At 37.5% G+C, this 22,846-nt stretch overlaps 2 protein-coding genes across 2 annotated transcripts; one reads left to right on the forward strand and one right to left on the reverse strand.

Annotated features, from left to right (window-relative positions):
* The first annotated feature begins 2,653 nt into the window (after positions 1 to 2,653).
* LOC137930480 (ester hydrolase C11orf54 homolog) lies at positions 2,654 to 10,375 on the forward strand. The gene is made up of 7 exons (XM_068773738.1): positions 2,654 to 2,732; positions 3,376 to 3,474; positions 7,282 to 7,457; positions 8,011 to 8,190; positions 8,990 to 9,086; positions 9,786 to 9,952; positions 10,125 to 10,375. The coding sequence occupies exons 1-7, from the start codon at positions 2,654 to 2,656 to the stop codon at positions 10,296 to 10,298; spliced, it is 972 nt and encodes a 323-aa protein (XP_068629839.1). The 3' UTR covers positions 10,299 to 10,375.
* A 2,074-nt stretch (positions 10,376 to 12,449) lies between these two features.
* LOC137930517 (E3 ubiquitin-protein ligase RNF34-like) lies at positions 12,450 to 20,679 on the reverse strand. Its single transcript, XM_068773792.1, has 7 exons — positions 20,203 to 20,679; positions 16,339 to 16,536; positions 15,754 to 15,858; positions 15,096 to 15,266; positions 14,499 to 14,747; positions 14,206 to 14,385; positions 12,450 to 13,794 (listed from the first exon to the last, which is right to left on the reverse strand). Exons 1-7 carry the CDS (start codon positions 20,465 to 20,467, stop codon positions 13,619 to 13,621), a joined length of 1,344 nt encoding a protein of 447 aa, XP_068629893.1. The 5' UTR covers positions 20,468 to 20,679; the 3' UTR covers positions 12,450 to 13,618.
* Positions 20,680 to 22,846: the final 2,167 nt, after the last annotated feature.

Raw genomic sequence — 22,846 nt, forward strand, 5'->3', positions numbered from 1 at the left:
TGTAACTTGAATTAATAAAATATTTATAGACAAGTTTGTATATTGTCTGTCACTGGAAAAGAAAATACAAGATGGTAGAAAGATCTTCGAGAGAATTTTATTGGAATATTCGAACAAGCAAAGAAAGGATTGTAGTCGCCCGATGTGATGATGAAAATAATACAGGCCCAGGTCGAGGCTTCTGTTGGTAGTTTGCTACCTGAAACTAAGTTAAGGGTATGAGGTTTCTGCGCTCCGTCGCCTCAAGCGCGCGCAATCTTTAAATGTCATAGGCAACAATAACTTTGCATCAAAAAAGATATTCTTAACTGTCGTTTTCCCTTAAAAAGAAGTAGCCATTCAAATTGAACGCCGGCTATTCTCAGCAGAACTGCCTTCCGAGCCGGTGAGAGCTTCCTGTAGTACTAACAATACCGACATTTTGTGTTGACGATTTGAAAGAGCGTATAACAGTCTATTTGAATCAAAATCAAAATACTCTTTTATTTTGATTTTGATTATTGAATACTTACATATACTTCAAAACATCATATTTCTAGATCCAAAAACCTGTAGCTGGTCAAATATTCCACTAGCAAGTTGTAGCATATTTTTCGACGTCAGGAGTACAAACTGAGCTCTGTACCGATTTTATTGTTGGAAAATAATTTAATATACAAATACGCTTCGTAGATTAGTTACAAAAGAAAGCACAGGATCCCGCGGGCCTTGTCAGCGAAGTCCAAACTCACCTCAAGGACCAGCTGCTATTGAATGTATTAAAATCGATCTCGCATCTATACGATGGTCTATAAAATCTACATACCTTCGTCTTCTACACATTCTTCATTCCAAAATACGTATACAAGACGCATAGACACGACCCTCTGTCACTTAACTAGCAAATTCATTTTTGTTCTCCTACTTCCTTCTATTCTTTTTCTAATTTAATTTCCTCTATGAATTGTCAAATGCGTCATTTGTGTAAAAAGATTGTTAGAGTCCAATTTGATAGTAAATAGTATCAAAGTGTGCACTTTTGTAATGATATCTGTGATCTTAAAGTTACGAGTTTTCCAAAAAGTTGTGATCTGAGAAGAACCCGTTATGTTTTTTTTTGGATTATTTTGACAAACTTCTTTTATAAAGCAATTTATCCGTAAGCTTTTATTATTGTATTGTAATAATATTGCTACATAAAAAGCCGCCATATGTGAAAGTTCCCGCGGACGTCGTCACAACGCTCAACTGTTTGTTCGTCTCGTCCACTCGTCTCGCTCACTCGCACGGCGTGCACTATACGCGCTCTTGCTTGCGCCTGGCAGTTAGCCAAGGCGCAGCACGTGCGCCCGCGTCCGTTGCAGTTCTCGGGGAGTCGGATTTGAACTAGGGAACGATGCGCAACTGCTCATAGGCGCATTATTCATTTTCCGGGCACAAATTATGTTAATTATTCAATAAACGTTTTTCCACATCACAGTATTCAATTCCTTAGGGAAATGATTATCTAACTCTGTGCATTGTTTCCGTGTTACTAGGCAAATATTTATTTACAACAATTAGTTTATGTTACTAAAAAATTAACCAGCAAACGTACTTATCAAATTTATTATTTGTTTTAAATAAATGTACCGAGTTATGTAATTATTATAAATTTCGTACAACATAACAGGCGGGAGATGAGTGTTGAGTTTGCTAAGGTCACTCAGCGCGCGCACGCGGCTGCGGTGCACGTCTCTAACTCCGTCACGACCGTCCAACTTATACGTAAGTTATTTAACTTAAGGTCATCGACCTTTACATTAAGTATAATCAAATCCTTTCACTTTCAAAAAGTATAAGATACAAGATGCATCTCGCAAAGCGGTTGGTTGTCGCGTTGTGTTCCATGTGTTTTTGTTTATTGGCTGCAGTCTCCGCTTCCGTCGCCGGCCGTCACGCCACGAGGTAATTGTTGCACGACTGACAGCAAGGACACGGCTCATGTTTTTTTAATTTTTTTAACCCGGGCAAAGGCATTACAATTTATTCGGCTTATTTTTACAACAAGTACCACTATTATATTTAAATAATTTTTAAAACATAAATTCTGTAACTGTTATAAAGATTACACTGATTTTCAAAATATTTTTTTATTACAATACTTCAATGGGTGATTTAGAAGTGTCAGTATAGATAAATATAGTTTTTTTTTAAAAATACATTATTCAATTTTGTTAACATTATAGGTTAGGTTTTAGGAGACATAAATGATCATTTTCCTTAGTAAATAATGTTAAACATATTTTTAAATACTTGCGCTGATATCCAAGTATATTTCATTTGAAGAAAACAGATTGATTTTATTTAATGAAATTACAAACCCTATGTTGTCGTTGGTATTGGAAGCTGGCTTTGAAACCTAAATTAAAAATATTTTCCACTTTTTTTTAAAAAATTAGCGCTTTCTATTTAAATTTACAATGCTTTATTGTGTGTTTGTGTGAAGGAATATTTATTATATTTGGAAACAGAATTATTTCGTCCGGACAATTCTCGTAATGACTAAAGAAATATGGATGACTAAACTAAGAAATATGGATGTAGAGAAGATCAAGCGCCACAAAGTGTTTTAAGTGAAAACATAAAAGATATACTTTACTGTAAAATTAATATTTGTAATGAATGTTACAGTATGGCGTCAATCGACTACAACACCGTCCCTATCACGGAGAAAGCTCTCCACGTGCCGCCCCTCGACGAATTGGCTGAAGGTGAGTTTAATCATTCAAAGAAATGTTTTTTTTGTGCTATTGGTTTTTTTTTTTCATGTGCTCTTAGGAGAGCATTCGTCGTGGGGTGCTTGTACTATCTTTTTAAGTTTTTCGTCATCTTTTTCTCACCGAGGCACCAGAACCAAGAAAGCTCCCGTGACGCCAACATTTGTGAGTGCTTTATATTTGTTGGCTACCTCAGAAGCGATTCACTCTACACTTGACCACAGATATATCTGTTTCATATAACGTACCCCAAAATACCAAAAGGAACACTAATGCTTTGCTCTAAAGGCTTGGAAGTTGATCTAGATATCGCACTGCTAGCAACAAAGATTTTACTACAAAATAGCTTTTAAATCTGTAGCGACTTTCTCAAGCTTTATGTCTTAGGATAATGCTAACTGAATCATGGATTAACGCTGCATTAATGCCTCCGTTCGCTGGGAACTCTCTCTCTCTCTCTCGGCAATCAATCACTCTAATTTTTAAAATACTTATTTGCTTTTTTATGTAAAAAATATCCCAGTCATCACATTTTACCCTTTCTAGTGTCCTGGTCGGATAGATCGTATAAAAAAGTATTGTCATTGTAAAACGTTTGGAAGTGGGCGTGTGTTTACTAACGTTGATGTTCGTGCAGTGGTTTCCCGTGGGCTGCGCCGCACCTTCGCGACGGTGAACGTGACGGTGGAAGACAGCCCCGACCTCACGCAACAGCCCTTCGACCTCACCTCGCCAGGTTAGTGCCTCACCCCCTACAGCTGCTGCTGACGTCATCATCATTTCAGCCTTTGGACGTCCACCGCTGGACACAGGCAATCAGCATAGATTTCCATCGGAACCGATGGAACCTTACATAGCGCTTATAATTTCAATAAATTATTATATTTTAGTGAACTCATAGCGAACTTAACTTTGTAAGTGTTTATGACAGGTATATAAAGGTGTTTTGTTCTTTTATGTAATGTAATCATTACTTCTACCTTCTTTAATTTATTTTTGAACCGCTCAAACAGTTACTTGTAGGAAATTCCTTCGTCATTAAATTTACCATTGTAATTTATATAATATGAAGAGTGTATAAGTAAATATTCAAATAAATATGCCGATTTCCTTTACATGTAATGCATGAACCAGTTGAAAATAGAACCAGGTTCCGAAGACCAGCCACGGTTCTAAATAAGCTGCATATTAGCATACAGTAAAGGAAAGACTACTTCAATATGAGGTTCAATTGATATACTCCGATACATAGTTAGGAACAGAATGTTCTCGAAACTCGACGCACAGGTCAACAAGAGCATTACTGGGCAAGTCCCAGGTTTGTAAGCGTATTAAAAAACGCATAACAATAATGTCCAGTGAAAGACAGTATTGATATTTATTACTGTAGACCAGGGATGAGAAACATGCGACGTATTTGTAATATTGAATCAATTTTATCAATTATCTCATATGAATATATTGTTATAAAATTAATTTTAATAAAATGGTAGTACATACTAACCCCAAAACAATCGTTTAAAAATGACCATCGATCAAGACTGCTACCATCAATTCCGACTTATATGAATCAGGTTGTATAGAAAAAAGAACGCCAAACTACTTCCCAAAACAAATTTCAAGCAATTTCGTTTTTCCGTTCTTTTCTTGTAAGTTTTAACATTTTGTATTAAAATCTTTATTTTGTTGTTTTTTTAAATTCTAATGTTTAATAAAAATAAAGTTTTGTAAATTATGAACACGAGCTACCATATATGCGGCCCGATAAAAAAATGAAAATGTTGCACACCCCTGCTTTGGCGTACATTAATGAACGTTGCTACCAAATAAAGACCTTGGTATGTATCGGGTTAAAGTACAGCGTTAAATTTAAAGATGTCAACTGGTCGAATGATAAACATAGTTATGTAAGACACCGACGGCACCGCACGCCTTATCTCGCGCAGCTGATAATGACAATAAGAAGCAGAAGCTGTTGAATGTTATTGTTTGTGATAACAGCTTACAAAGGCTTATCAGCGCTTGCTCGCGTAATCGACGGCGCAAATATTACGGTAGCCTGAGATAACAATTATAATACAATTACTATACGTAGTTACATGACTTGCAGTTTATTTATTTTTTAACTTTCTTGCTTGCTATTTTTTAACTGCTTTTTAACTTTATATAGGGTGTTTGATTGTAAGTGTAAAGGCTTTAAAGAGGTGAATGTATAGCTCGCTTATCATTAAAAAAGGTTTAGCCCTTTCCACTCCAATGTCGAGTGATACTCGACATGGTGTAACACTTCTTTTTGCGGAAAATTTTAAAACAGGAAAGATTTTTGTTACTAAAATGTTTGAATCACGAATGAATGAAACATATTCTAGAATCGCAAGATACTATAATCCAATTAAATTTTATCGATGCTACATAACAGCCTTGGAGTGGAAAGGATGAAGGCTTTTACACCTATTTCCAATAACCTTATAGAGGCTGAAAGGGCAATTCCACAGAAATATAATTCTTTATATACATCGTGCGAAAGAGCGCGCTACAATACTTCTCGACTTGTGATTTGGCTGACGAATTTTATTGGTTCAACATTGTTTTCATAATTTTAAATCGGTATAAATATGGGCTAAGATTGACGAATATATACTCCGTTCCGTGAACTCGTTTCCGATGAAGCTGTAAAAGCCGCAAGGCTAACAGCAAAAATTTCACATAAGGCAATAGACAATTGACGAATATATACACTTGTACTTCGGACTTCGTGTTGTAATACCTCCAAGAATCGCCGATCCTAGGAAGAATCCCACAACATTGTATAATGTGGTTATGTCCACATATGTTACAGTCATTTATTTTTTCTACGAGAATGCGACAGGCAAGTAACTTCTGTTAGTACAAAATTTGCAAATACATAGTGGAAAATCAGTACTTTATACCTTATGAAACACTTTACCATACATTGACAGCAAATAAATTATTCGTTTACTCCTTTAAGCCTTTATACTTATAACTAATCAGTCTGTATTTATATACAAGTAGACAAAATCAAACGGAAAGGAGGTTATAGTTTTAAAAATGTGTTATAATTACTGAAAACACAGTTATTTATAACAACAGATACTACATTTATGGGTAAATGTAGTATCTGTTGTTACAAATAAATCTAAAATTGGAACTGCCTTTTCAGATTGTATTTTTATCGAAATCAATCACTTGAAGCGTGATTCCTGATTTCATTGTATATATGCAATGATAACGGACATTTTTGCTGATAAAGACAAGTATGAATATTATTGTAGATATTTTCAAGTTTCTTTCTTTTGTGCTATGTTATATGCTCTCTTTCTTACTAAGTTCTTTTGTGAATTAATCTAAAAGAACACGATCTATTTAATGAGTATCACAAATAAGACCGGGTCTTTATTGATCACATTAACTTTTTAATCGCTTGGAAATTGACATGTTTTGTACAAGAAAGGTTGTGGTAAGTAAGGCTTTTAACAAAACAATTTTACGATAATGACGGATTCGTTCTGTTACATTCAGCATGAATCCTCACCACTTATTGACATTTTCGCTCATTCAGCGATTCCTAGCCTCTCGTCAACACAACCACTCGGCCGAGATAGTCTCCATCCATGCTAATTCGTGTATTTTTTAAAAGCCTTTTCCTGAAATTTATATCTTATTATGTAATGGAATCAGGCGTTACCTTGCGGAAGTCCTAAGTAAGAAAAGGACCAATATTTAGCCACTTCCGTACATGCAGTGGTGGGTACACCGATTAGTGCCACACTCTGTGTTTGGCACTAATCGGTGTGATATAACTCCTTAAGATGCCCCGTGGAGGGGTGAAACACGTGTTGAGTGATTTGACGGTGGCAGTTGTGTAATTCGCATTGTTTGCCGCATACGCATTTATCAGCGGGCTGGCGGGTTGACTCTGTTGCACGACTACCACTGCTTGTGCGAAAGTGGCTAAATATTGATCCTTTTCATATCTAATTTATATATTAAAAAAAAGCTTCTCAACGGAGATTCATAACAGTTCGATGGCGCCCAAAATGGGACTTCATGTTTTATAAATATTCGTCTACTTTTAGTCATAGTTTCTGTTAAAGATCATACATACATGTAAAATTAGTGTGTAAATAATATCTCTGTAGAAATTTAACTAGTTATCTGTGACATTTCTATTTTTATCAGTGTTATTTTATGATTATATTCAAAATTAATACAATACATTCCAAATAGATACAAATCTTTACAATAATCCCAGAATAAGTTTACATTAAAGTTCTAAATTTTCTTTCTAATTATAGAAATCTAGATATTAAGAATCAATAAAACTGTTCTCATTCTGTCAGTAAAAAAATATTAGTCTGTAAGCTAAAGTCTGTAGTAAAGTAAAACTTGTTGGAGGGGGGTAGTACAAGACCGATCATTATAGCGATCTTTGCCACAGACCTGTTCCTTGCGGTAGGCTTCTTTCCGATCATACGATGATGAAGCTTTCTTAATTCTAAATCTAAATAACTTTAATGTCCAGGTCTGTCTGGTAACGCAAAGCTGGTGGAGTTGGGCGGTCCCCCATACTTGGTCCCGGAGGTGCAGCGCGACAAGGTGTACGACCTGGCGGCGCTGCTGCGCCACCTGCGTCGTGATCCCGCCTTCTTGGCCGGAGCGGGCGCGGGGCCCTGGCCTTACGTCGGCGTCAACTGCGAGGTACGTTCCCCCCACGCTCACCCAGGAGCATAAAGCAGGAGTCATCCTGAAGTTGAATAAGACAAGGCCGATCCAGGATCAAAACATAGACAACTATTCAATGAAATAATTGTAGAACTTCCTTTGTGGTTTTCTTCTATTAACGTACATGAGCGGTCACCAAAAATGATCAAAAATTTATATGAATGCATGTCTCTCACCGTCAATCATTTAAGTCATAGGTTTTTGAGAATTGCACACGCTACGAATGGGGACGGTGACCGTCCACTAAAACGAATTCGGGAATGACAGCAATACAAAGTGGTCCATTGGCTCCAGATTTTATCCCAACTCCAGCACAGGATTCGGCACAGTATCGACACATGTTTAGAAGTCATTCTGCTGATGTTATCTTCCAATATACTGAGAAAGACCACCGAATGGTATTTAATTTATAGGCATTCCACATACCCAGTTTTTCTCCTACAAGAGGAGGTATTATCAAGCTATGTGATGCCTGATAAATGAGCATGTGGAAGTTGTGTTTGTGTGGTACTGATCAGAGGCTGTGCAGGGCATCATAAACCTGCGCGTGGATGGCGGCGCAGTGCAACAGGGCACGCGCGTGGTTTCCGTGGAGCCGGTGGGCGCGGCCAAGGGTAGCAGCGGATACCTGCAGCAGCGTCTGCCCAACTCCGAGACGAGAACTGCGCTACTCGGAAACTACCTGCTGAGTGATGGCGCACCCGGCAAGGTCAGTTTACAATCAGGCTCGGGAATTACTTCTTGGGCAACTGCAAGGCGTAATCCGAGGCTTTAAGTAAAACGAGCATCTCTATAGTAAGAACTGCTGTTCGTTGTTTAAATTTACACAGAAATTTAATTGCAGCACTTGACGATACACAATGACAGGTGAAGAAGAAGAAAGTTGCCAGATTAATAAACCTAAAAACAACTATAAATAACATTGCCATGATTAACCCCTCAAATAGTAGCACTGCATGTGCAATAATTATTGAACATGAGGGATTGCTACGGCCACCTTGTGCTTATCACTACACTAGATGACTTTATCTGTTACTTACGATTATACAATTTTAGTTAGTTGTAGAAAACATATCACAATATAAAAACTACTAAGCGTTATCGCAAATGACTTTTACGCTTAAAAAGAATGAAAAATAAACAAAAGGAGGTCAGATGTGATTTCGTCCTGGTCTATATTAGGATATGATACGCTTTTGGATTATCATCATCGTTTTAGCGATAAGACGTCCACTGTTGGACATGGGACAACCCTACAGACAGGGGTCAAGTCCGGCCATATATATACACAGGAAAAACAAGTCTGCTTTTAGATTAAGTTAACGCTAAATTTAAAGATTTAGTTTATTCTATCATTATTGAGAACTAGAGTAATAGACAGAGAAAACGAAACTGAATAAATCTGAGTTTAACAAAAAATAGATTTCCTATAATACACGCTAAAAGTGACTTAGTTTCTTTACAAAAACTTTTATGTGTATTAAAATGCTATGTTCGAATCGGTGCAGGTGCTGAAGGTGGTTGCAAAGAAACGCATCGGCGAGTCCAACTTCATCACAGCCATCCGGGAGGCGCTGAAGGAGCACTACGGCGAGAAAGTAGTCGGTAAGATTGTAAATCTTCAATAGGTGGCAGAATTTGAATAACAGAAACATACGATGACAATAATGACAGATTTAAAACTTTTGACATCTGTCAAAATATAACAATGGCTTCGGATACGTCATACGTGAACAAAATAAAAAGTAAATTTATTTCCTATTCTTAGACACGTTTCGGTAAACAATAGATAATATACAAACACTTTTTTTACTCATTGAAATGTGGTTCAAATTCTTTTTAAACACTGAGTAATTATTATTATTTAATATTTAGGGTTACGGATTTTATTGTTAAATTATTTTAACGGTTCATTCATTATTATTTTATATTATTATATTTATTTATTTATTTAAATGTATTTGTCCTTAATTTAAAAAAAAAATTAAAATTTGTCTTTAATTTGTCCTCTGTGTACCATAATACCACATTGCGATCGCCAACCCCCCCCCCCATCCCAAGCATGGCGATTATTGTATTAATTATTGTATTAACCTCCCTTTAAGAGAGGCCAACGGGGCTAAAGCGATCGCAGTAACTATTGCAGTTACGCATTCCAATCAAGTCCAATTTGTTTTTAGTAAGATATTAAATCGAATTATGTAGTAGCATGATGCAAATTTCTATGGTCTGTACTGATCGGCTAAAATCAAGTTGTACTGCCAAAATCTGACTGCTAAAAAATGTTGGTGTCATGTGCTACAGGTTTGGGCGGCACGTTCGTGTTGCGCGAGGGCCGCGTGAAGCACCACGTGATGCCGGACTTCTCGCCCACACCGCTCTGCTCCGACTCCGACGTGGACCAGTGGCTGCACTACTTCGAGATGCGAGCGCCCGTCACGCACGTCGGTACCATGGTCACCGGTGATCTTGTGAGTATACGTGTTCTCATCTCAACCCGCTCTGTAACCTGTCATCTCTCCCGAAAGTGGTCTTGATTCCCTTGTCTGGTCAACTAATAGCAGTCGCTGTTAACTATATTTGATAAGTATGTGGGAAGTGTGGTGTTGCAATGTAGCTAACTTGTGAATTCCTTTCGTGCAGGATCTGGATCTGCGTGTGCAACATTTCCACGGGTACAGCGCACACGGCGACGGCGGCCACTACCACTACGACACGACGCCCGACTCGGTGCACTACGAGGGGTACTTCGTGCCAGCCGAGCGCGTGCTGCGCATCGACCCCCCTGCGCACACGCATGCGCTCGGTCGCGACTGACCACGCCCACTCGACCCTCAACCACCTCCATCTCTTTATCCAAATATTTTTTTATAAAATATAATTATTGTTAATTATTTTGGTCTCTTTCTTATCATCCGTATACAGCATGAATGATTAGAGTAAATATGTAAATGCTTTAATGGTGTGTATGTTAACAATGATCTACACGCTCAACAAGAAATTCAATGGTTTTACGTCTATTTCCAATCAGTTATCATTCTCAAAATAAGTTATATAGATAATTATTTTTTCTATTGTAATACGACAGGCTATTAGGTTCTTTAGCAAAATAAAGGCTGCTAGGGCAGATGGTGATCAATATCTAATTTTAATGAAGTATTAAAATTATCATAATTTTTTTATTTCTAAAACCTTTGCAGCACCCCGCCTGTGCCAATTATCAACAAAAGCCATCTGTCGACAATATCCGAAATTACAGCGTTCAGAGCGCCATCTTGTATCAAGTTTAAAAACTTCGTATAGCGATAAATTCACGAACACATTTTTTACACGTAGTAATTTGCGAGATCTATTATTCCTTAACTGACCTTCATTGCCCCATTTACTAGCCGTGGTCTGGTCTCCTATTGCGAAATATATCAGGAGCTACTGGCTCCAGGCGTGATCGCTTGGGCGGTTTGCGCTGGTGACTAAGGGATGATGAAAAAGGTCTCGTGATCCTGCCATAGCGATGATGAAATAACATGTTAAGGGTTTAGTTATTTGATCGCAATCCCCTGTAATTTATGTGTATACAAAAGCATTAGCTCACGAAAAAAAAACACTTGGTTATATGTACACCTTCCTTTCTAGTTCCCGTAGACCTTGTGAGCCATGTAGCCGTGGATTGGTCACCCATGGAGGAACATCCAACGCCAAAAGTTGCACATCCGGCCATGTTTACTTCAATGTGCGTTGAAACTGGTCCTGAGTGCCCCTGATGATAACTTCGTCAAGACCTTGGTCACGGAAAGTTAAGAGTTGTGGTTCGGCAATAGAAATAGCTAGTAGTGAAGTATTGGTAAAAGGGTATACAGGTTTAAATAAAACAACATAATTTACATATCGATATACTAATGAGTCGGGTCCGAGACGCGGGTCACGGGGCCGCGGCCATGACCCCTATACACAGTACATACATAAATGAATATTATATTTTTATTCGAAAATGGAATATAAAAAAAACATTTTCATTTTCAAATCGAACAATAAATTGATTAATATTTCTCATGGTTATCAACTTCTATGACAATATACATAAGGTCTACATTGGCGTAACGGTATATACAATAGTACATATGTACTATTTTGGCTTGATCTTGCCAGTCTAGAATCCATCGCACTAGAAGCTTCTTCCCCGAGTAGCCCCGCCACCCGCGCCCCGGCCCCTGGGCCACGCGCGGACACACGGTCACGTACAAAAATACTAAAGTCCATCTTATATACATTCCATGCCATGTGACATCGGACAACGAATGTAAATCTCCAGCCAAACTCAACTGCAATGAAACTAACATCGGAGTACGGTCATAGTAATTGTAACTTTATTTGTATAGGCGGTAAATTCATTTTAGTTTAACAAGCAATCACTAAATGTATGACTCGTATGATGTACGCAGTTCATTTGCTGTGACATTGTACTTCTAGGAGACTAAATCAGCCAATAGCTAATTGACCGTGCCGCTGCAGTACAACAGGACGTGCACTTGTACTTCAAGTTAAAAAAGCTAATCCTTACCTACAAGTTCATCTAGCAGCGAACGCGGATCGACTATTTGCATTTAATACATCACCAACCATGTGAAAGTGTTCCACATTGAGAGTAAAATTATTTTTTGCTTAGTATTCTATATTAAACTCATTTCCATGTAAAGTCTGACAAATGATTTAAGCAGGGTATCCCGGAAGAAAAGGCAATTCGCTATATATATCTGACTATAGATTCACTTGTCACTTGTAAGAATATTACAAAAAGCATTTAATAATTTATTTATATTTATATATAGGATCAAATGCACCACTGAACGAATGTATAAGATCTAGGGAATGAGAAAGTGAATGAAAGAGAAGTAATTGATTTTGGATTGCTATATGTCTATCGCTTGAGATCTATTCTCCATTTTTATTTTAATATTTGTTTATGGAGAAAATATACAAAATTTTGACAGATGGTTTTATTTATGAACGAATACATAATACATATTATATATTATCGACTGACAACACTGGTCGAAAAAGGTCAGGTGCAACTTCCAACTGTTATTGAAAATATATTGCGGAAGACTATGCCCAGCAGTGGATAACATATGATTGAAAGGATGATGATAATCATCAACTGCACTAATTGAAGTTCATTAATTTAATTTCAGCGATAATAAAGTATAACAGTTATTTTAAACTTATCGATCCATTATTTCATAGTTTCTTTGACAGTATATCAAATAAAATTAACTATAGCAATCCTGGATTTGCGCGAATCCTTATTTATATGATTTTTGTTACTGTCCCATCATCTACATTTCTGAAATATAATATTATGTACCTAAAAAAAACTAAATTCATGTTTGGAATTGTAGCATAGAATGTCCTCTGAAAAGGAGCTATCAAAGTTTACACCTCCAAGAACAAGAAAACATGTTTATATATAAACAATATTTGATATTATGTTGGGTATATGTAATTTTGAAGCTTAACTTTTTATAAGTAGCGGGAAAAATTCATATTTGCTTCAAGAAATACATCTGGAATTACATATAATGTGTTGATGTATATTAACTTATTTGGAAATTGAAATTCAATAGAATAGTTCATTTTACACAAGCGTCCTTATCTGATTTTATAAACATATATTCATGTAAAAGCTATAATAAACATAGTGACAAAGGAATATTATTTCATATGAAAATTTTTAATATTTGTCTCTCCACATCGAGTATAGGAAATACAATAATGAAAAACTTTCATGTGCATTGACCGCATACAAATGATTCTACTGCTAAGTTGGCCTTTTTTGGTTGGTCGCCATCTCGACCACCGGCTATAATATTTTACACGCTTTTTCCATACAACCCCATACTGTATAGCTACTGGCTCCTAAAAATGAACGCATGGAACTAATTTCATTTCTTCTATATCTGTCCCTTTCTAGCATTTAGATGACGGCGGAATGGACCTCCGCTGCGAATGCGCATCTATTTACACGCACACATACACATGACGCGTATATCAAGTATTCGACCAGTAGCACTTGGTGTGGAGCTCATCAGTCTGAAGCCTGAAGGCAGCTCTCGTAGTGTCGGCAGCAGGCGGCGGACGGTTCAGGAGCGGAAGAAGCGTACGGCGCGCACCACGTACTGGCGGCAGATGGGACACTCGGCCAGCTGCTTGGAGCAGGCGGTGCAGGCGGCGATGTGTCCGCACTCCAGCAGCACGCACTCAAGTGGCGCCGCCATGCAGATCTTGCAGCACTCCTCGATTGGCAGGCTGTCGATGTCTGCAAGCAGAACATTTTTTATTACTTCTTTATAGATTGTCCACTCGTTCAGCTGTTAAACGTCGTCGTCGATAATCGACCAGTTGATTTTGTTTGCAGGATAATTGGTTATAAGTGCAAAATCTTCAAAGCTTTCACACTTTCAATACCCAATCACCTGCACATAGCACCCACGTTGTTGTTGGAAGATGGGCGCATACTAAGCAGGCAGCCACAAATCGAATTCGCCGCGCCCACGTGTGCAACAGTAATCCGTTTGCATCGTGACTACTGATGCAATTTATTACAATATAATCACTTCTATCGAAGAATACACGCTTGAGGATAGCAAACAAAGTTTTATTTCTGAGATTCTGACTTTCGGCTAGAACTTATAGTGGGTGTGGTTTCGTGGTGTTGTGTGGTTCGTACCGTGCTGCAGCTGCGCGTGGTTGCGCAGCAGTGTGCGCGCTCGCTGCAGTAGGTCTGCGCGCTCGAGGCAGCCGCGGAACTCCACGCGGTTGCGTCGCAGCAGCTCCTTGAGCTGGCGCACGCTCAGCGCCTCCAGCTGCGCCTCGCTCAGCCGTTCCAGGCTCACGTGCTGCGGCGTTTCTGCACCAAAACATAAAAGTATATAAAAATCAACAATTAAAGTTTATTAACACCACCAAAGGCTCTACTTTAACAGTACTAGCTGCACATTTCTTAAGAAAAATTTGTCTGACCTCGTCCTCGATCCATTAGTGGCTCGTCCTGCAGGCTGGCGGTGTCCGTGTCGGCGGAGGGCGTCCGGTGCAGCTCCAGCTCGGACGCGGCTCGCTGCGGGGTGCCCAGCGACGCGCTGCGCCCGTGGGGCGGGGACAGCCGGCTCGCGGCACCACCGCCCCGAGCACCATTACTCTCCTCGGTATCCGACACCACGGTTGTAGACGTCCGATGGTTATCCTCTGTCACGGTGAAAAGTACCTCCGAGTCTGGAACGTTACAGATAGATTATTAGTAACATGATTTAACAAATTAAATCAATTATAATATATATTTCGTGACGGAAAAATATTAGAATAGTTCAATTTGATAGTGTCAATTTGATAGTGACATCTCTTAATATGAAGTTAAGAAATTTCTGAACACGTCCTGATCTGGGAAATGTAAATGTAATGTGATCTGTGACACAACTTTGCGAAGGCAAACAGGAACAAATTGGGGTAACCTAGTGCCTAAGGACTGGGAAGGAGTATCGCTATAAAATATTTTTAATAGACGAGGAAAAAAAATTAGGTCTATAACCAGATATGAGACGTATTGTCAGAATGTGAAGTTACCGTTGGGAAGAGGGTCGGCTGGAGTGGTGATGAACTCCCAGCCGGTGTCGTCCAAATCCTCAATCTCGAAGCAGTCCGCCGTGTCGAGGCGCGCGCCGTCCACTGAGCCACTGTGCGACGCCGCCTCGGGCTCCAACACGGGCTCCGCTGGCCGCACATCGCGCTCACCTCCTGCATTCACACCACTTTTGCTTTCTGGGTTCTTTACGTGTAACATGTACTTGCTTTCTATGTGGTTTAGCAGTCCTAATACAGTTCAATATAAACTGGAAAATAATGCATCTTCCAGAAAGTCTCTTGCATACTAGGCTTACCATCAGTAAAAGGAATAAGATATATAAAAGAATATCTTTTTTATTGGCTTTGAACTCTGTTTGAGGCACCCTGAATAAACATTATTCATTTTTGTACAGTTATCAGCTGAACTCCTTTCCATACTCTTAAGCTATTGGCAGAGTAGTAATCATCATAACCATCTTCTCTTTTTTCAAGAATAAAACCGTGAGTTCTTTTATCCTGAGCCATTTACTCTATCCTGAACAACAACTGCTTCAGGACAATAATTATTGATAAAACTGTCTCTTGGGGCAAATAGGTGTAATTAAATGTACTTGTTTCGTACTGAAATGGAAACTCTAAAGGTAGGCTGGATGCTCACCTGGTGTTGGCGTGAAGCGACGTTCTGTGACGGTGACCGTCACGTTGACGCCGGGGCCGGGCCCGGGGGGCGGTGTGTGCACGTGCGTCGAGTTGAAACAGCTGCCTGCAGCGGATCAACAAAATACATTCATTTTAATATATATACAGAAACAGGATAAAGTATTACAAAACGTAATAAGCGTTTGTAATGGTGTAACAAAAAGTGAGTGCTGCTGTTATGCTCTTACAAAATCACTGTAATTGGCGGAGGTGGATATTTTTATTTCCTAACTGATAAATATGGGCCGAAATTGAAGAAATATCAGAGTCTGTAGGTGGTAATAAACCATGGTTTATTACAACCCTTATAATCTCATTTAGCATGTGTGGATCTAATGTGGTAATATATCTCATTTTTGGGATTGAATATATATCCGTACTGTTTATAAATGATGTTTTTCACCAATTGTGTGCCTGCTCGAATGAAACTGACAGCCTAGATCATCAGTCACGAGTTTTGACCCATAGAGCTATAATTGCTCTGCCATCCTGATGTGTGTGATTGGTGTACATGATTATAAAAGCTGAGAGGTAACAAACAAACTCAAGAGGAGCAGGATCTCACTGCGTGCGGGCGGCGCGTCGGGCTGCGGCGCGCGGATGTCGAAGGCCGAGTTGAGGAAGTCATTGATGTTGCTGGTGAAGCCTTTCAGCGAGCTGAAGGCACCGGTCCGCGATCCCCGCCGTCGGTACGCCGCACTGTTCACATGGGACACGCACAGGCTTACCAGCTCCTCTTTTTCTGCAATAATATTTAATATTTCAATAACAGTTATAACAACATAATTCAACAAGTAACTGGCAAAACTTTAAACTACTTAGTATTCATATGAAAAGTTTTCAGTAATATAAAAAAGGCCACATTTACATGAATACCAAAACAAGCGGTTGACAGACCGCACTTCTTGTTTCTCTTGTTTAGAGTAATAAAGAAGTTCTTTAAACGATTAAAATAGTAGAGGGCCCTGATCCATGACTAAAACTCATAATAGATAATGAAAGAATATTTTTACAATGATGGTCATAGTCCTTTACTCTTGAAAACTAACTGAAAAGATATGTGGCTATAAATTGCAGTCATAACTCACTTAAAACAGAGAGTGGTTTAAGAAATTGGCAATCAACCTTAAAGACTAAAGAGGGATTACAAAAGGTTTAAGAGGCAAATACTATACAGCCAGATGCCTCTTGGTTTTTTAACTCTTTATAGCACACAGTAGAAAATATACACATATTTGTAAAATAGTAAAAAATTGTGCAATGTGCGGTCTTATCACACGAGGCAATTTCTTACACACAACCATAGTATAGAAACAGTAGAAGGATAAATTATATATTATATTGCTATAGGTTACATTATTAACATCAAATTCCACATTAAATATAAAATAATTGTGTGTTTCATTCAAATAATCATTCACCAATGACTCATTATCTCGAAAAATCAGTAATAAAATTTTTATTCATTATCTAGAAATACAACAATAAAAAATTTACGTCATATTTACTTTTACAATGACTATCATTAAAAATTTATTACTACTGACTATGTTTACATAATTTTACCTAAGTGTGAATTTATAACCAATATCATTATTTTATTATTATATTGAAACAGTCCATTAAATCATAAACATTGTAAGTTTATAACCAAAAGTAATTATTCCTCAAAAAAATGTGCATACAAATGATAAAGAAATTGTTGATATACCCTTAATATGCCTGTCATTATTGTTTATCAGCGGGGAATAACTTTTCAAGACAAAACTAAAAACTAATTAGTGATAACAGTTGTTACTTAATTGCGGTGTTAGGATAGATAAGGGTACGGGGAATTACTCAAGTCAGTTAAAATTGAATCCCATCATCATCATATTAGCTGACAGACGCCCACTGCAAGACATAGTTGCTTCTCATTGATTGTCAAGGTGACTGTTCTTGTGCTATCTGCATCCAGGGACTTCCCATGACATGTTGTGAATCCATCTAGTAGGAAACCTATCTCCGCCGTGTCTACTGCCTCGTGGTCACCACTAAAGAACCTTTTGACCTCAAATGCCATCAATTGCCATTCTACTTCAGACAAGCAACTCTTCGACCTACATCAGTGTCCTTGGTTCTTCTGCGGACCTTCTCAAAATGCAACCAGTATATTAAAGTTATGTTTGTATTTTTGTTTAACCAATGGTTGTTGGGTCAGAAATGTTCTCGAGGCGACCACGGCCCTGTATATGCGCAGAAAGGCCCCACAAGGTGGGCCATCAACATATTTAAGGTCTGGTCTGGTGTGGATGCAGGCAGCGCAGGACTGGTCATCATAGCGATATTTGGAGGAGGCCTATGCCTTGCATTGGGCGTCCATCGGCATTTGTACAAGTGTTAGTTAAATATTCCTTATCAGAAAAAAATTTCTATATTAAAATGATTACAGTCTTCCAACAATTAACCAACCAAGTCTGCATTGTACAAGTTTATCTCTAATCTATTAGAAACCATACAATATAATCCTGGAAAAAACAATGACAAAGCAAACTTTAATAAAATATTCAGTGCTTACATAAAACAATGTATTTTATTGTTAGGTATCACACTGTTCAGTGGCATGCATTTATGCTGCCTAAACAAAAAGTTACATATCAGGTACCAATGGCTCACTGTGTTCATTTACAATAAGCAGCGACATATGAATCAGCATTTATGATATTAGATATTACTATATCAAATTTCATTATGAATAATCTCACAAACAATACTATTATAACATAGTTTGCCTGCATACCTTGCAAGTTACATAAGCATGCCATGTAAAATTGTAAAGAAACAAATTCTGTCTATAAATTTTGGAATATGCATTTTGAACATGCATTTTTACATCAATAATCAATCATCCTGTACATACGGCAATGCATTCATTTAGATAGTTTGCTTTTATTCTTTATATAATACTAAAAAAAATGTAATCTATTTATTTAATTTAATTTATCAACAAATTTGTATGTAATTTTAATTGGCAAATATTAATTATGAATGTGTGGGAATACTGTGTGTTCAAAAGTAATTCCCACATTGTCCCATGTCATTTATCATACTTTCACATTATTTATACATCTTGTGTCGCTTCTATGGTATTCCTATATTAAATGAATTTGAGTTACAAATCACTTTTGTAGTTAAGCCTTCATTACCTACAATTCAGTTTGTGGTTCAAAAAATTTCTATTAATTGATGTAATCATGTTTTTCCTCACACATTGCACTTTGTACTTGCTGCAGATGTTCAAAATTATAACTATTAATGTAATTATTGTTTTAGTCAATTTCAACAGAAATTGTTAGTCATATAAATATCGGGTATTTACTTGCATATCAGAAATATCCTTATGACATTTAAAATTATAAAAATGTCTGAGATACAAGAAAAGGCATCTCCGAGTGATGCTTGAGTGGTCTCTCTTTGTATATAAAGTATATTATATATTGTAGAGCAATGCAACTTGCAATTGTACTATGTTTATATGGGATTGTCACTGCTCTTAAACAAGTTTCCAGAGGATGGGCAGCAGTCCTCTGTGTGTTAGAACATCACACTGTGATTGCCTCCTTGAATCTGCCTGCCAAGTGTGGAGATTATAGTATATCCCGCCAAAGGTATCTTTGATGGAGGCCTAGGCCTAGCAGTGGGCATCTATGGGCCGAATCAATGAGAATTATGATATTTTGTAGATAGTAGACATAAATAAACGCCATGTCTAGTAGTGTACATGTAATTATCAATTATGGTTAGAAAAATTAATTAAATTATTAATTATAATTGATAATGTAAAAATTCAGCTGAAAGGCATCCACCAACAGCCATGGGCCTAAATAAAGATTTCCTATAGGACCAGATAAAACATACATACATACATACCTTCCTTTCCACATACCTTATTAACACCGTTTACCCATCTACCTTGCAATGAACTTTCTCCACTATTAATTAGGCTTCCATTTTTAGAATATTAGGATGTTAAAAATGACAGGCATATGTATACAAAGTGATAGCCAAGTGTAAGGTGTCATAACTGTCATGGTTTGGCTAGACATTTTTATATATTATATTACTTAATCAAAACAATTGAAAGAATTTTATTGGGCATATACACCAAATATTGTGCCTAATATAGTTATAACAGTGATCTCGATTAGATAAGATATGGATAATCAATTACGTATTTTAATATCTTATAACGCGGGGCAGTGACCAAAACGTTTAATGTCAATAATAATCAAAGAACAAAATAACGTTATTGACGACTCTACGCGAAAGAATTAAGTTTGAAGGTCAACATGATTTTGATTGTCAATAAACGCGGGGAGGTGTTATGTTCGGATCATTCTAGAAGCTACATGTTAAAGTGTTTACGAACCGACGCAGCCGCGAGTGGAGACGTTCTGACGTTGCAGAAAGCACTGCAAGTCTCGAACTTTCAAGTGGGCGATAGTGTGCCGCGAGAGAGGCCGGGTCGACAGCACCCTGCAGGGTGCGCACATGGTGCCTCCGCCGCGCCGGAGACACCCTCCGCAGTAATACCGCTCGCATTCCGAGCAGGCCCGCTTCCGCCGAAACACACTGAACTGAACGGCGCAGCTCTCGCACGGCATCTTACACCACCCGCGTCCTGCCCTCACCATCTGACATACTAAACAGCGAAACTCACTACACACATTAATTTTAATTTATCCCGAATACATCGAACCGCTGCACGGGTACACTTGTTTAAATGAATCTCTAACAAGAAAAAAACCAAAACATCACACAACTGCCATCATGGAAAACAACGTTCCGTTTTGACATAGACTTACTGTGCGTGCTTTTACATAATAAAATTGACGAAAGTGTGAAACGAAACGTATTATTTAGTTCTATCGAGCCAATCTGGATTTAAATATAGGTTTTTAAATTATTCTTTCCTTTTATTGTTTTGAAATCTTTGTAATATTTTGATAGATAGGACGCTTACTAAAATATCAACAATACCATACTTATAAATGTGTGTAGATTGTATGTTCGTCATAATTATAAATATTTTATTTGAATTGAAAAAATGTAACATAAATTATAATCTTCTTTTTGGTATGACGCTCCAAAATTCATGATAATGGACTAACATGTATATAAGTAAATTGTAACATGTTCCCTTTATTGAGTACGGAGTCAACTACTCATTATGTTGAATGTTTACTTCATTTTGTGTGTGTGTGTGTGTGTGTGTGTGTGTGTTACTTTATATTTATAGTTAATTGTAAAAATATGCACCTGCCAGAGTCGATTAGGACAAAAGAAAATAGTTCATCGACATACAAAACAATGTGAGAAATCTCCTCGCCGAACATATTTCATCGTATATTTAATTCGATCGGTCATATTTAGTACACAACTGAGCTGTTAACAAAAAACTTGTAAACTTTTAAGCTGTTAAAAAAAACTACTAAAAGATAAACATTTAATGGAATCAGGGGTTACCTTGCGAAAGTCCATTCTAAGTAAGATTAGATAAGTTTATCAGCGGGCCTACTACTGCATGTGCGAAAGTGGCTAAATATTGTTCCTTTTCTTACTTAAAAGATAAACATCATTTACCTCCGTAACCTGACCTCATAGAAACAGAAATTTTTCAAAGACACAAATTCCGGCATCTTTTTTGTGTAAAGACGATTAAAATAACCAAGATCAATAAATCAGAACCAAATAATGACATCCAAATTCTGTAAGCAAGTGTTAATAATGCTGTGTTTGTGTTTAAAAACTATGAAACTCTACGGTCTCTATCTTAGGACTCCGGCGGACACATGTACTACGCGCTATGTGGTCTCCCACTACAAGTTGCTATTCAGCTGAGATGTCTGTTACTTTCAATCATCTAAGGTTCTGGTTATTTCTGATTCATTATCATAAAGAAATTCTGAGTACAACTCTCTGTAGCGCGTTAAGTGACTTTGCTTGTTAATGAGGCTGACAATATAAGACCGGATCGATTAAATTTAGTAAATCGGATTTTACGACGGAAATTAAATTTAGTAAAAATTTAATAAAGCTTAAGAAATGTAGCGTCCACGTTTCGTATGTCTGGTCTACTGGCCAGACTACACCTACAGCCTACTGGCCAGCTATAATACTTTTATGTCAAATCATTCTAGTGCGTTCGAATTCAAATATCGAACGCCGATTTGAATTCGACCGCCAGCAGGGATGTGGTCGCTGCCGTTGTGTTAGGGTCATGTCAATTATAAATACTCTTTGTATATATCCTTCTTGGATCACACTTGGTTATCACCTTCCTTGCCAACGTGCTCGGGTGGGAACTCATCTGCGCCCGCTGATCGCGTATTGAAGTATTTTCAGGTTAAATTAATCAACTGTATGTATGTATAATATTAAACGTAGACCACCTTTTTCTTGATAGTAGGTAGAAAAACATTATGTAACTGAGAATTTTCAAAAAATACGACGAGAATAACTTCTCATGCAAGCAACTTTTTAAATATTTCAATAGAAACGTACAAAGCGCGTACTTAATAAAAAAATAAACATTTATTGAAGCCGTACATTTCGTTTAAAGTGTTTGCAGGGCAATCGTTGTTAAAATTTTATGTGGCCTGTTATATAAATGGAAAAAGGAACGAAGAATACGAGACGGTGATGCATTTGATGTTAAAAGAAGTGGATGCGAGGACACTGAGCCGGAAAGTTTCAACATGGCATCGCCCCTACTATGAACACATTTGCATCACGACGCGAATCAACTCGAAATTTCAGTTATTAATTTATATATAGCTGTTTAGCGGGTTTGAGTGGTGGTTATGGAATGTAATATAAGTTGTTTACAGGAATGTTTAATGAGATGTACAAAATTTAATATTAAAATAGAAAATTTTGAAACAAACATCGATTTACGAAAAAAAATCGATTGTAAACCTAAAATTTTCATTGTTATTTTTCTACTTAAGAAAATAACCTTAAAACGAGTTATGATAGTAATTATTTCAAAACTTGAGTTTTTTTACATTTGG

The sequence above is a fragment of the Battus philenor genome, unplaced genomic scaffold (assembly GCF_028537555.1).
Source record: "Battus philenor isolate CCGP_79_NKW_IND1 unplaced genomic scaffold, ilBatPhil1.0.hap1 SCAF_6, whole genome shotgun sequence".
NCBI lineage: Eukaryota > Metazoa > Arthropoda > Insecta > Lepidoptera > Papilionidae > Battus > Battus philenor.

What these genes read in the sequence shown, in the direction of transcription:
- LOC137930517 (XM_068773792.1), bottom strand. Translation starts at nt 20,467, where the DNA reads ATGGTGAGGGCAGGACGCGGGTGGTGTAAGATGCCGTGCGAGAGCTGC. An exon ending in TGAGATCCTGCTCCTCTTGA is followed by an intron (nt 15,859 to 16,338) that starts GTTTGTTTGTTA and finishes GATCCGCTGCAG; the next exon opens with GCAGCTGTTTCAACTCGACG. An exon ending in ACTAATGGATCGAGGACGAG is followed by an intron (nt 14,386 to 14,498) that starts GTCAGACAAATT and finishes GTTTTGGTGCAG; the next exon opens with AAACGCCGCAGCACGTGAGC.
- LOC137930480 (XM_068773738.1), top strand. Translation starts at nt 2,654, where the DNA reads ATGGCGTCAATCGACTACAACACCGTCCCTATCACGGAGAAAGCTCTC. An exon ending in CTTCGACCTCACCTCGCCAG is followed by an intron (nt 3,475 to 7,281) that starts GTTAGTGCCTCA and finishes TTTAATGTCCAG; the next exon opens with GTCTGTCTGGTAACGCAAAG. An exon ending in CCATGGTCACCGGTGATCTT is followed by an intron (nt 9,953 to 10,124) that starts GTGAGTATACGT and finishes CCTTTCGTGCAG; the next exon opens with GATCTGGATCTGCGTGTGCA.